Source organism: Pteropus vampyrus, unplaced genomic scaffold (assembly GCF_000151845.1).
Source record: "Pteropus vampyrus isolate Shadow unplaced genomic scaffold, Pvam_2.0 Scaffold78, whole genome shotgun sequence".
NCBI classification, from domain to species: Eukaryota; Metazoa; Chordata; class Mammalia; order Chiroptera; family Pteropodidae; genus Pteropus; species Pteropus vampyrus.
Genome location: NW_011888859.1, coordinates 5344202 through 5358770, shown reverse-complemented (window position 1 = coordinate 5358770; position 14569 = coordinate 5344202). Strand labels below are relative to the sequence as shown.

The following is a 14569-nucleotide window of genomic DNA, read 5'->3' as shown; positions in this document are numbered from 1 at the left end:
TTCACCCTTCTTAATATTTAAACACTGTGGCTGCTCATAGCACATGGGGGAAAAAGCTGACAAAAGCCTTTGGCCAATAAAATAAAAATAAAAAAAAGTTCGGCTTATTTACATTTTTGCTTTGTTAGTAAACTGGAATGCTTGGCTCTGGAGGCAAGACAAGTGAAATTAACATCCACTAAATCCTCCGGCGACAGCGATGCATTCTGATGTTGTGCTGTGTCAGCTTCCACTGTGTGTTAGGACGAATTAGGCCCAGCATTAAGACCTACACAATACATTCAAGACCCAACAGTTGAATCTCCTTAAACCAAGGTAAATCATTCCAGGATGTAACCCAGGAAGCAGCAAAAGTACAATGTGATGGGATAATTTATAAGAAGGGAAACAAAACGTTTACTATCATACCTTTCAGAATCAACTGTGCCCAGCGATAGCTTTGCTTGATTTAAGTGTGTATGTATATACATGCAGCTACTAATTAAAAAGATGGAGATATTTCATGTCTTCCTCTACATACAAATATATCAACATAAAGGAGGGAGAACTGAAAACAATAAGTAAAAACAAAATTTATAATGGCACTGGGGGAATGTGTAATGTATACGTTTCTGTTCTCAGGTGCTTGTTTAAACAACCGGGGCTGAATCCTTTACCTTCTAACTACAGAGAGCTCAATGTTAGAGCTCAGCGATGTGCAAACAAAAGGAGAGAATCCATGTGGCTACTTACCATAGAAAATCTCCATCCTGCTTTGCAGAGATCGCAGGAAGGAAAAACCCCACTGAGCCAGGGATGTGCCAGGGCCAGTGCTGTGCCAATGTATCACAGCAGTTGTTCCCATGACACACGCAGTGTCTGTGAGGCGGCAGGACAGGAGGGCAAATTTGCGGTGGGTGGAGAAATGGTTTAACAGGCAAGAAACAGACTCAGCCATTCGGGATGCTTTACTGGGCTTTGTTTATCTAGCTCTGTGATACTTCTCATTAGCTGTCAAGTTCCTTTACCAGGGCAGAGGTGGAGAAAAATGATTGCTCTTTTTCAACAAACCCTGGGAAAGGAACACTAGGAAGACTCCCGCCCCCAGCATTTAGGCTTTACCTCATCCCAGCTATCAGCTACACAACAGCTGTGCATTTTAACAATGACTTGCTGGAGAGACAATGATGGAAAGAGCCAATCTGTGTCACACGGAGAGTCGGCAGCAAGATATAGTGGGAGGTAATGGGAGAGAACTGAGGTCAGAAAAAACAAGTTAGTGCTGGCGATGAGAGGAGGGCCGAGAGAAGAAGCAAAAGGCTGTAGTGTGCAGAAAAACAAAGAGAACTTCCAGACATGTTCCCGAAGCAGCGGTCTGGGTGCCTGACTTCCCGTGGGTGGAGCGATGCGCTCTCTCTCTGACATTTTCATTGCATTGGTATAGACTCAAGCCAATGAAGGTAAACTGTAAAGTATTTTAGGGTCTAATGTACAGCTTAACACAATTTAAACATAAGGACTAGAGATGAATAAAGGAGAAGGTGCGACTACTAAACGGGCCTCATTACTCTCTAAGGAAAGGTGTCTTTGCATTCAGTTAAATTTTAAAAAATTAATTTTATGATCATCTCTAAAGTGTGGTTTTATTACCTAGGAGCGAGTTCACACAAATAATTTTTTTAAAAAAGGACATATAGGCTAGGTGGAGGGAAACAGAAGACCGAATTTTTTTTTAACAAAAACCTGCATGATTTTTAACAAATCCCCTTAACACCATAGACAATTTTTGATGAGCGCCTATTAAAAACATTCTGATGATTGTGTGTGAATGTTCCTGGGCTTATCTGTAGGAATGGAGAGGAGAAATAGGTAGTAGGGGGCCTCAAACCGTGGACGATGACTACCAAGAGGTCCGGGACAAGGGAACTCGCAGCTCTGTGGTTCCTTTGCGTGGTTTAAAAAAGGGCGTCCCTGTCCCCAGCAGAGCAGCCTCGGGCCCATGTCCTTGCTCAACTGCAGGTGGCAGCCCAGGGTGGCCACTGAGAGGATGGTATTGATCTTGGTGATGTTGTCTCAACAGATGTAAAAAGGGTAAGAAATAACCCAGGATTTTGAACTGCATCTATTATTAAATTTTATGCTCGCCTGCCTGCCTATCACATTACACAGAAATCAACTTGCCCAAGATCTGAGTGAAGCAAAGATTTAGATTTGTCTTTCTCTCGTTTTCTGGTCTCTTCTTAACCTTCTCAGAACTCAACCTCTAAGAAGAGCATCTGCTAACCTATCTTTTTTTCCAACCTAAGAAAAACAGATTCGAGTTGTGAAAACATAGGATGCTTTTAATGCCAGCTCCAGTGGAGCTACCGAATGATCTCAGTCAACACAGCGAACCATCCCTGGAAACTACACACAGCAGCCCCCTTACCCGGGGTTTCGCTTTGTGCGGTTTCAGTTCCTCGTGGTCAACTGCGGTTTGAAAATATTAAATAGAAAATTCTATAAGTAAAAAATTTGTAAGTTTTAAACTGTGTCGCTCCAAGCAGTGTGCCGAAATCTCACGCTCCGTCCCACCCGGAAGTGAAACGTCCCTCGTCCTAGTGTCTCCACGCTGCAGATGCTTCCCACTCATGAGTCACTTAGTAGCCAGGTATCAGATCAACAGTCCCAGTATCATAGTGCTTGTGTTCGAGTCACCATTATTTCACTTAATAATGGCCCCAAAGTACAGGAGTGGCGATGCTGGCAATTCACATGTCAAAGGGAAGCCGGAAGCACTTCCTCTAAGTGAAAAGATGTGTCTGTACAGGAAAAAACACAGTGGATACAGGGCGTGGTATCTGCTATCTGTATCCCACACATCCCCCGTGGATAAGGGGGGACGACTACAGGCCCTCAGAACAGCACAAGAACACCACGGGTGAAGAATCAGAAGACCCCGCTGTTCCGGACGGTAACTACCATGGACAGGTCTCTAGGTCTCAGTTTGGATAACAATAACTCTAATCACAATGACAGACAATTAACATGCACTGAATGTTACCATGTGCCTGCTGTATGTGTATTAACACATGTAATCTTTATAGTAACCCTATGAGATGTGGTTATTATTTTTACAGACGCAGAGACTGAGGCTCAGAGAGGCTTATAGGCCTGTCCAACATTACAGTGCAGGTAAGTGGCTATAAAGTGAGGAGGTGAGATCAAATGATTATCACTGTCCATCCAGTTCAAATGCCATTTGTAATTCCACTTGGGAGAAAAGTGAACAAATGCTCAAACTGTTTCTTAGATTTTCTAAGAAGTTATTCCTCTTAGAAGAACACTAACATTAAAAAATGTTTTATTTGCCATGTTTTATATAATTCTATTAGTATATATCTTTACACTCCACAAAAACACTTATGAATTTACTTGAATAGCATGCCTCCAAAAAAGGAGACTGTTACTATGTAATTTCTTCCCTGCACTAAATTTCACTGAATGGCTTTACCAAGCACCACATAGAGCTGACTTGGAATGGCGAAACGAAAATGTGGGCCCTAGGCAGTCAGCATTTCTGACACAAGTTTAAAAGACAAACATGCTTTAACAGCATTTCTAAGAAAGCTAAACGCTTCCTATGAAAAACTCACTTTCCCAAGAAGTTAGCAGAGAGAAGTCAGTCAGGCCCACCCCTGTAGTTACTGTGAAGGACAGGCTTCATTTGTGACAGCGCTTATAGGTCATGGGGAGCATGATCCACTGACCAGCTCCTACTCTGCACGAAACATAACTGAGCATCGGACTCTAGACCAGTTCCATCTGCTGAGCAGCCACCTCTATAATGTGTGACAGCGGGTGTACAAAGTGAACTCTTTAGTGGGGTTATGTGTTCTACATCATGTCAAAATCCAAACAGTGAAATAAAAGTTTCAAAATCCCCGTCTGGAATGATAAACGAATGTACGAAAATCATCAGATTGTGAACTAACCATGTCAGGGATTTTAAATGAAAAACGACAATCTTTATACCTCAGAAAAACTACAATCTGTATACCTCAGAAAAGTTTTAATTGAGGTGATTAAATTCATTTGATCCAATTCAGAAAGGAGTGAGTTCTTCTTTGACAAATACAATATTTTACATGTAACTTTCCAATGCTTAGGTAGATGATAGCTCAAAAACCATCTCGATACCAAAAACTGCCTAAGAAATTCTGAAATACAGAGTAGTCATAGCTTTATAAATGTTAAAAGCAGGTAAATCCAAGTTTTATTATAATTCCTACGGGGAAGAATGGTAACGCCTTTCTTCAAAATGCCTAATCACCAAATACTAAATGTCGGAGATGGGCCTTTGGGAGGTGGTGAGGTCATGAGGATGGCGCCTGATGAATGGGGATTAGTGCTCTTATAAAAGGGACCCCAGAGAAATCCCTCGCCTCTTCCACCATGTGATGACACGGCAAGAAGATGGCTCTCTCTGGACCAGGAAGTGGGCTTTCACCAGACGCTGAATTTGACAGTGGCCTGATCATGGACTCGGCCTCCAAAACTGTGAGAAATACACTTTTGTTGTTTAAAAGCCTTCCCCAAAAGCCTTAATCGAAATGCGTAAGAATTATAGCTATATCCAATATATGGATGAATTTAAGAAACATAACATTTAGACAAGAAAGCAATTGTAGAAGACCACATACAACATGACTGGGGTGACCACGTCCCCTGATTTGTCCAGAAACTTCCTAGTTTATGCCTATGGTCCTACTGTGATTATTTACAACAACCCTTACATGCTCAACAGTGTCTCAGCTTGGATGTTAAATTATAAAGTCATTCTAAATGTGATACATTTATATAAAGCTCAAAAATAAATAGAACTATGATTTACCTCTATGAATGTTTGTAATAAAATTTTTTTAAAAGCCCCACAAAACCAAAAGTAATGATTAAAAAATTATTCAGAGAATATTTGAGGCACGGAAGAGGTATAGGACTAAAGACAATATAGGAAAACACAGGTAGATGCAATACCACTGTTAATACTATAATACTTAAAGACAGGACTGTGAGCTCTGGGTAGTCATTTGATAGTCATTTCATAATTAGCATGTAACATATGCTTATATATGTCTATATTTATGTGCATATAAAACATTCTGTAATAAACATTTTTTAAAATATTAAAGGTGTGAAATGGTTAAAAAAAAAAGAGGTTAAACTACCATCTGTGGTTTCAAGATAAAAGAATTAACTATCAGAAAAGTTTTCAGCAATTCAACATCAATTCTGATAGGTTATTAAAAAGTGCTATTTGGCAACTGCCTATATCATGTTAGCAAAATTTACACAGAAAAAATTACATCTAGTTTGCTGATAAAAGAAAGTTAGTTGCTTGGTGGGTCTGAATGGATAAAGTTCGATCTAAGAAAGTTGGATGAGGATGAGGAAACTGACAAGTAAACAAATAAATAACCCCAAACATACAATAAAGGAAGCAGAAGTTACAGAAGTATGACTACTGAAACAGAGTTAACTGGAACATAAACTTCTTGTATCAAAATCAGAAGGTAATGTTTGTATTAGCAACAAGGCCTTGAATTTGTGCAGGCAAATTAAGACACTAATAAGTATAAACACTACAACTACTTTAGAAAATGACTGCCATCGTATAAATTAAACAGAACCATAAAAACTAAGGCAAATACTAGTCAACAATCTCACCTTAGAGGCATTTAACAGAGGACCTTATTTAACAGAATCATCACAAAACGTATGCTAAGGGAAAATCACTTTCTGATGTAAGTTGAGGTAAATGTGCAAACTGAAGACGTATGAGTGATTGGTGATTTCATTAACTGAGTGTTTATGTGCATTAGTAGAGTATTTTTAGGAATGGAGACTCTCCTATGCTTTGGTGTTAATTTATAAAATTATACTCCTAATACATGGTTCCATCACTAGAGTTTGTAATAAAAAAAGGTAATGGAATGTATGTTGCTATTAATGAACACTAGATCTGTCTTTACTACAAAGTAAGATTATAATTATTAAGAAAGTGAATACCTGGAATACTTGCAGGAGAAATTGGGCCAGATCGTGACTGGTTGCTGCCGACAGGAGAGCCGACAGGAGAAGGTGACGGGCCCCCCGGGATGCTGGACAGATGCGGGGACGCGTGTGGCGAGAAAGGGGACTGCGCCGGGTTGCTCTGATCCCCTTGGCTGCTCGTGGACCCGGATGCGCTGACCGCTGAGCTCAAAGTTGCTTCTGTTCCCGTGGGGAGGTCATCAATGGAGCCAGACAGGTCCTGAGAAAGAGACAGCATGTATTTATAGGGCAACACATATTTGGACCAATACCTGATCAAAAGACTATTTGAAAGTCCTAACAACATCACATTCAGCAATGAAGTTTTTCCGGATTAACACCCAAAATTCAGAGCATGACCACTTGTTATCAGAGAACTTTAATGAGGTCTCTCATAAGTAGAACCCGTAAGATCTGATCTATCCCTAACAAGTGAGTAAAGTTGTGCTCTGTAAAACCATCCTACAGCTTTGATTTAAGCTGTCGGCCCCCAGTCCAACAGACAATTCCAAGAGGCATAGGAAGCAGCAGTGTAGGTAGTGACTTACCATTTGAATGGAATGCCTGATTCTTATATATTTTTAAATTTTCCTAAATTTATTGGGGTGACATTGGTTAGTGAGATTATATAGGTTTCAAGTGCACAATTCTATAACACATTTTGTGTACTGCACTGTGTGTTCACCTCTGTCACCATATATTTGACCCCCTCTATCCTCTTGTACCTTCCTCCATCCCCCTGGTAACCACCATACTGTTTGTTGTCTGTGTTTAAACGTCTTTCTTTATCCGTTCGTTGCTTTCTGTTTTATATCCCACATATGAGTGAAATCATATAGTTCTTGATTTTTCCTGTGGTTGAGAATATCACGCTAAGCAAAATAAGTCAGATAGAAGAAGCATGCCTAATTTGTAAATGATCACTTCCAAAACTGAAAACTTCAGGCTTTGGATCCTTTTATTTAGAAGTCATCGATGGAGGGCTGTATGAATTTCAAACTAGGCTATTCTAATATAAGAGCAATCATAATGTCATACCTAACTTCTCTAACAATTTAAAGCTAAACAAACAATTTTTGATGCCATCTGATTTGATCATATCACCTTCTAAGGCCGTTATTAAAATCCCCATTTGACAGGTACAAAAACTGAAATCTCTAAGAGACAGCTATTGTTGAAGCCTGTAATACTGAGGACAGATCAACCTGCTAAAGATGATGGAGAAAGGATGAGGAAAGGAAGAAGAAAACTGCTTCCCCCACGCTCAACAGAATGAGAGGAGGACTGAGACCTGTTTTGGCGTCCGCACCCCTGTGGTGCCAGGGCGCAGCACAGGGCCAGCACCAGTGGGTACTCGGTAACCAGTGCCGGCCTGCTGCGACGCCTCCTAGGTCACTGAGGCTGGGAATCCGGGACAGGCCGAGAGGCAGGGATTGAATGAGACCTAAAGGCTGAGCTGTAGTATGAAAGATATTTGTCCTGATAATCTCAGATTAAATAGTGCAGAATGGGATCAGAAACACTATGGTCCACAAAGCATCTTCGATCCAAAGTGATACCCTCCACTCACTCATTAAAATGTTTAATTTTGCCTCACTGCTTACTACCAGAACTTTTAAAACTAGGGCTTTGAAAACTAGTAGAGGAAGATGCTTAGGACTGGAAGAATGAATCTAGACCAGGAAGTACAAAAGGGGCCAGGCAAAGCAGAGCTGGTTACAGAGTACCCCAAAATGTCCCAAAGCAAGCTCAGGATTAAGATTCTAGTCTCCTGGAAAGTTTATCTATTATCATCTGCTACATAATTAGCTTCTCTCTTTTTAAACATGCAAATTGCCAATGATTAAAAAATACATTCTAAAGAAGAGTTGATGAAAATTTCACAAAAAGATGAATGTTTTAGAAAAACAAAATTTTCTTGCACTAAGAAAAAGAACATCTGAGTAAAATAGAGAGTAATCTTCAATGCCATATAACTGAGCATAATTATAAATAACAAACATAACAGTAACAGGGTAGACTGAAAATATCGACTTAGAAAAGGTTATTATTAAATTTCCAAAATAAAATGTAAGGGAGGGAGGAAACTGAATCACATCTTCAGAATTCAGAGAAAAAATATGTAAACATTTCTACTCAGACACACGACATGCATGATTTTGCACATATTCAGCTGGTAAAACACTGTATTTAACGTGATGACTAGAATAGCTGGATTGAGACTTTGGAACTGAGCAAAATTTGTGAAGCTAGGTATACACAGAAGAGGGTTATTAAGCAATTAACACACTATATGTAATGTGGAGAGTCTTTACACTTCAGCAGTCAAGGCAGCTATGAGTTCCTCAAAGCAAAACTCAAGCTAACAGACGTGTACACACGCACACAAACGATGTCCCTTCCATCCCAGCAAGCTGAATGCTGGCTCCTCACTGTGCACAGCCTCGGAGCTGGGTGAGTGGGAGGGCGTGGCAGAGTGGTGGGGTCCTGAATTATTCCTGATGTACTTGCCCCCACGCACACCATCCCTAACCACATGTGACCAGTGCATAAAGTACAGAGGGAAACACCTGTATGGCTCTCTGCAGCAGGGCATTTCAGGCTGTGGCCTGCAGACTGAAATTAGACCCTACCTGGCTTGCTCCACCCACAAGCCAAACGTTTTCAAATGACAGCAAGGGAGGGAGGGAGGAAAAGATTTTGTGATATATGAAAAACAATCTGAAATTCAAATTTTGGTATCCATACATTCTACTGGAACACAGCCATGTAGAGAGTAGAGTCGCACTAAGACTCAACAAAAGTGTATCACCAGTAAATAGAAGGTCGATCAGACAAAAAATCAGTTGGGAGGAAATATGTTTTTCATGCCTCTTTAGAGGGAAAAAAATGGTCAATAACTACATAATAAAACCATCATCTTCTCGTATACTGCCAATGGAATTAAACATAGAAAAGACTTCATAGATTAAATTCCTAAAAAACCATTAATTATTAAAATTAAATAATTTTATACAAGTCTTTCTTCATAAAAAAACCAAACTGTTACTTTGAAATTGTTAAAATTCTCTGCTTGAGCTTTAAATTCCTTCGTTGTCCTCCCTTAAAATTCTGTTATAGTTGAAAAAATGACACAGATGGGTGTTAAAACTTCAATCGAGTTGCAAAGGCAGGAAAAACATTTCTGTTGTTCAACAAGCTGATCAAGGAAGTATCAAGAGAAAAATATAAAAACGGTGGCTTTCTCCGTGTTCACATGTCTTCCAAATTTTAGTGCTGACTAGGTCTCAGTGTAACAGAAGAGTAATAAAAAGACATAATTTCTATATTACTGTTATACACATGTAACTTTTACATGTAAATTAGAGAAATATTCCCGCCCTGCAGATACTAGGGTATCCATATGTATAGCTATCTGAAAATGTGTTAATAAAGGAAGTTCGACAGTGGTTTAAACATTCAGCCTAGTTAACAAAGAAGCTGTGTAACTAATACTCCTCCAGAGGACAATTTAGTCAGCAGGGCACCAACTCTATTCTTCTTTTGTAAGTACCATCAGATCTGCGATGCCTGTAAAGAACAGAGAGGCCTTACGGCATCTCATTCTAACCAAGGCACCTTCAAGCTACAGAGCTCCCATCTGTCTTGCTGGAAGGCTGGCAGGTAAGGTAGCTGCAGGGAGCACTCTCTCAGGGGGCTGGGGACCCCTGCCCCACAGCACTGCTTACATCCTTCCTCTTTATGAAGGGAATGACTTCACGGGCTCACACGTATTAACTCAGTATTTTGCCATGACAATTGGATTTGGCAAAATCTTGCTATTAAGTGAGGTTTCAGTATTGGACATCACTCAGAATACTGAATTTTTTCCAGCATAACAAAAATAATATATAACTTCTATCAATGGTTCATTTATTTTTGGAAAATCAGTGCTTTAAAAACAAGGTTGTTTTACTTTAAAACTTAATTTAAATGAAAGTTCCCTGCAAAGACTTTGTCCGTCCACCCTCTGACCATGTAAAATTTTCATTCTAACCCAAGTGACAAGTACAAGAGATTTCACCGTGCTTAGAAAGAAATGCCACCGGGGAGCAATAATACTCCTGTCAGACCCTGACAAGAGAAACACTTATGAATTAACACAGACTTAGTACGATGGGACAGGGTGGGGAAGGGCAGTGACAGAGGAATGTATATGGGAACATGTCACCACGAAGGAGTGAGCATAGGAAGAATTTTTAGAGCTCAACATATATAAAAAATAGACAAACATCAAGGATAAATATTGTCTCATGTCTACATATTGTATATGATCCTCTCTAAAAATATTTACATTAATATATTATGACTTACTACCTTAAAAGACACCTTTGGTTTTGAAAGTATTCAATTTATCTAATAAGTTAATTTATTAAACGATAAAATCAGTCACTGCTGAGGATGTCTTACTGTCCTAAAGAACTGGGAATAAGTTAGAAAATTTTACTCCCTTGCTTAATTAAATAAGTGGGTTTTTCAAAAAGCAAATCAACTTGAAAACACTCTAAGCTATGGTTCTCAACACAATTAGTTGGTGGTATCAGATCAGTTACCGAAAAAGAACTGCAAAGCATCGCGCACATTTGGGCATCTCGTCCTCAGAAGTGCCCCGAGAGAGAGTGAGGACAAACACAGAATTAGAAACAGAGCACATATTTCAATCAATGAGACTAGTTCAGGTCTCTTGTTTAAGGATTTTAATAGGATACAGTTAATGATTTCTCACTGTGACGTCCCATGGGTTTCAGGCACAGGCTAAAATGCCAGTTCAATGGTCTTTAGAAAAGTCTCTCAGTCATCTCAAAACAGAAATACTTCTCTTCTCCTTTTTAGAATGTTAATTATGAAATTCAGGAATTTGGTCTTTCCTTTTCTTTCTCCGAGTAGACCCTAACGTTAAGTCAGCAACGCCTTCTGCCAGGTGCGGTGCTGAAGAGAGGACAGACTGGTCGCTGGCGAATGTCACTGACTTCCTAAGTTCTACAGTAAAACATAGCTGCAAACAGTATGCAAAGCCAGCACATGCAAGTATCTCTAAATATTTACCACAAAGGCTCTACTGAAAACTACTGACTTTGCTATTAAAATTTAGCAATGAATTCTCAGCCGTTTCTAATTAACATCCTGAAGGCCAAGCATCCAGCCTCATTAGATGCTTAACTCTTTAGAAACACACTGTAAAATCCTTTCATACCTTCCAACCTATTTTAGAACTACCATTTTGAACATGTGATACTAATACACCTTAAAACTGGTATTAGAATCGAGCCAATAATTTGATTGACATATACATGCAAAAGGAAAAAGCTCACATTGACTGTTTCATTTCCATGATGTTTGTAGGCTTCTTTTCAGCACAGACCTATGTGTCATAAGCAGTGTATTTCAAGACACTCACAAAAGTCCCTGCTGCTTTCATTTGTCTAGACAGCAAATGAGTTAAAAGCTTAGACTTCCTGTCTACATGAAAAAAAAAAAAGCAAAAGCACAGAAACATGGAATCCAGGAAGAAAATCTTTCAAAGCACTAACTTTTAGGCCTTAAAACATCTTCAAGATGCTTTATATGTTTATATATATCTCTTACTTTCTATTTAAACATGTGCAAATAAATATCTCTTCATTATATGTGACAATATATGTAAGGCACAGCCTTTAGATGTATGAGGTCAACTGAAAAAAAACATGTCTGGGGTTAATTTAAAAATAGTCAGAAGCTCCTAAAATGAGAATCTCATATCCAAAGCCAGGATAACAAGGAAAATTAATGAGTCAAAACTGATTTTAAGAGGTAGCCAAGAACCACTTTTTTGGGAAATGACTTTCACCTGATTCACTTGCATTCTTTCTCAAGCAAATATTCCATTATGAGTAACTATCATTTTAAGAGGACATTTATAGGCTAATCAGCCAAACTGATACTTTACAAAAGCAGGATTCAGAGTTAAGCATACTATTGTAAGCAAAAATTGTTATAATGGTTACATTTCCTTTGAATTTTAAAATCGTCACCTAAAATAAAGGCTAGCCTCAAAGGTCCTTGGGTTAAATCTCCTAGTATGAAATGTGCTGCCATTCTAAACTCAGAAGTGGTGAACAATATAAGTATGAAATATGCATCACGTAAGGAAACTTTTTTCCACTGCACAGGCCTCGGGGGATGGGGGGGAGGGATCCTAAATTATTGTTTTTGAACTCTGCCCAGGGAGGTTCTCTGCTCTTCCACGATGAGCAACAGTCTCACGATGTCACGTAGGCTAGGAAGAGCCTCAAACAGACCCTTTAAAAAGTATGGGCAGCCTTGAACTTAAAGCTAATTTGGTAAGGAAATTTACTCCCGGGTTTCTTTTGGCTGTGTGGAATTTCGGACTAGTTTTTGTCTGGAAGTAACGTTACCCCTCCGGGTTACCCTCTAGGACCCCTCCCAGATGACAGCGATGACCGTGATCATGATGACCAGCGACAACCATGGCTGCCACCGCGCTAGTGCCTCCCAAATACCAGCGATGCAGCTGCACTTTCTCCCACGAGGAAACCACTGTGCCTCGTTCGCGGCTGTCCACTGTTCCCACCGGCCAAACTGCTGACTGATTTCACCGTCCGCCGCAGCAAAGGCCCTGCCCGGTCTCAGGTCAAGCCCCAAGTCAGTGCTGCAAACACTAAAAAGGACTTGCATGTGAACAACTGCTGGCCCTTTATTCTTCCAAGAGCAATGGCATTTTAAAGAACATAATACAAATTACAGATTACTGGTGAAAATTATAGCTGTATAAGTGAGTGAGAATACTGAATACTCTAGGGAGAGATATGCATACTGTCACCCTGAGGCAGGCACGCCCTAGCTAAGGTGTGCAGATGGAACCATGGTGGGTGAACGGGAGGAGATGGAAAAATAAAAGTAGAAGGCAGTTTTTATATGTGGACGATACTTTATATTTAAGTTTGCTTATAATATGCGATCTTGTACACTTAAATGGCCTTCTCTCTTGTGGAATCTCAATGACAGACAAATTCTAGTAAAAAGTAGAAATTCTATGATGGAAGGGTGAGCTAGTAAGTGCTGTGGATTACAGACCAGTTTGTCTTCAGCCAGCCACACCTGCCCAGGGGCTGCTGTCTGAAATACGTCCAGACAAGGAACGAAGTGTGCTGTGCGCTCTGACAGGTGGCGGGCCGGAGACAGGACGCAGAGGGAACGGTGTGCGAAGGCGGGATGAAGCACGGGAGGGCATGCCACTTGGGGAACAGCGAGGAGATGAGGGACGAGAAACGGTGAATGAGAGGATGAGGCTGACACAGCTCGCACGCCCAGGCCAAGACACACAGGCCTGCACTTAACTAGGGAGCCAACGCCAGTCTGGAGGGCAAGTTTCAATATCGCCAGAGAAGGAAAAAGAATGCAGGGGTGCCAAACAGGAAATGTTAAGTATTTTAAAGAAAAAAGAATGTTTTCAAGAATTTATGAACAAAGAATACTTTAAACATAACTGAAATTACTTAAGAATAAATCTGTAAAATGTTTTAATCTACATATTTTAGCATTTCATAAAATTTAACACTAAAGAAACAACAATGACAACAAAAAGTGCCTAAATAACTACAGCCCAGGTTAACTGGCAGTGATTTCAACAACTGCAATGATTTCATAGGTCCACATAGTTGTCCTACTCATTTCAGGTATGTGCACGATCAACAGGTAAAATAAGGTGAAGGCCATACACCTTACCCTTAAAGCAACACTAATTAGGAGCTGCGTTTCCTGTTAACAGATTACATTCTTTCACATTTATTCTACTCTGAAACCACTGGTGATGACTCCTGAGACATGTAGGTATAAAGGAGAAAATCAACTCAAGAAGTGCCGGAGGAGGGAGATGGGCTTACGAGCTGGTGCCTTACAGGTATCAGCTCCAGGCTGTAACTGGGAATGTGAATGACCCATGCGCTCTGAAAGCAAACTGACAAACTAGCAAGATCTGTAAATACGTGAGATTTAGAGTCTGTCTACTGATATCAGTTTTTATTGCTGAAAACGTATCATAAATCTTTATATTAAAAAAAAGCAATCAGTACCAACTTTTGCGTCTCTCACGGTTAAAAAAGAACCCTACTGTTTACTTTAGAAAGTACGATGCTTAGCACACAGAAATTCTGAAAATAAAATTTAAAAACAAAAAGGCATGAACCCTCAGGAGACATTTATTTCTTCAGTATATAGCAATGAAATACTTTGAAATAGTAAGACTTAGCAGAACTGCAAATAAATTAGCAACCTAAAAACAGAAAAACACATAACTCACAAATTATACTGAGTCTATACAGAATAAAGAGAAGTTTCATTTGTAGAATACTAAGTTATTTTGACATTTTCCCCAGTCGCATGAATGATATGAACATATACACATCCTTCATTGGATTTTTAAAAACTTTATTTTGAAATGACTTTAGACTTAAAAGTGGCAAAGACGGTACTGAGTGTT

The 14569-nt window shown here is 39.7% G+C and overlaps 1 protein-coding gene across 1 annotated transcript in view; it reads right to left on the bottom strand.

Annotated features, from left to right (window-relative positions):
* The window catches only part of ARID1B (AT-rich interaction domain 1B), a 389943-nt gene that overhangs the window by 104123 nt on the left and 271251 nt on the right, over nt 1-14569 (bottom strand). The window contains exon 7 of the mRNA XM_023532165.1: nt 6028-6271. Coding sequence (XP_023387933.1) covers nt 6028-6271 — 244 coding nt within the window. The remainder of the gene's footprint in view (nt 1-6027; nt 6272-14569) is intronic.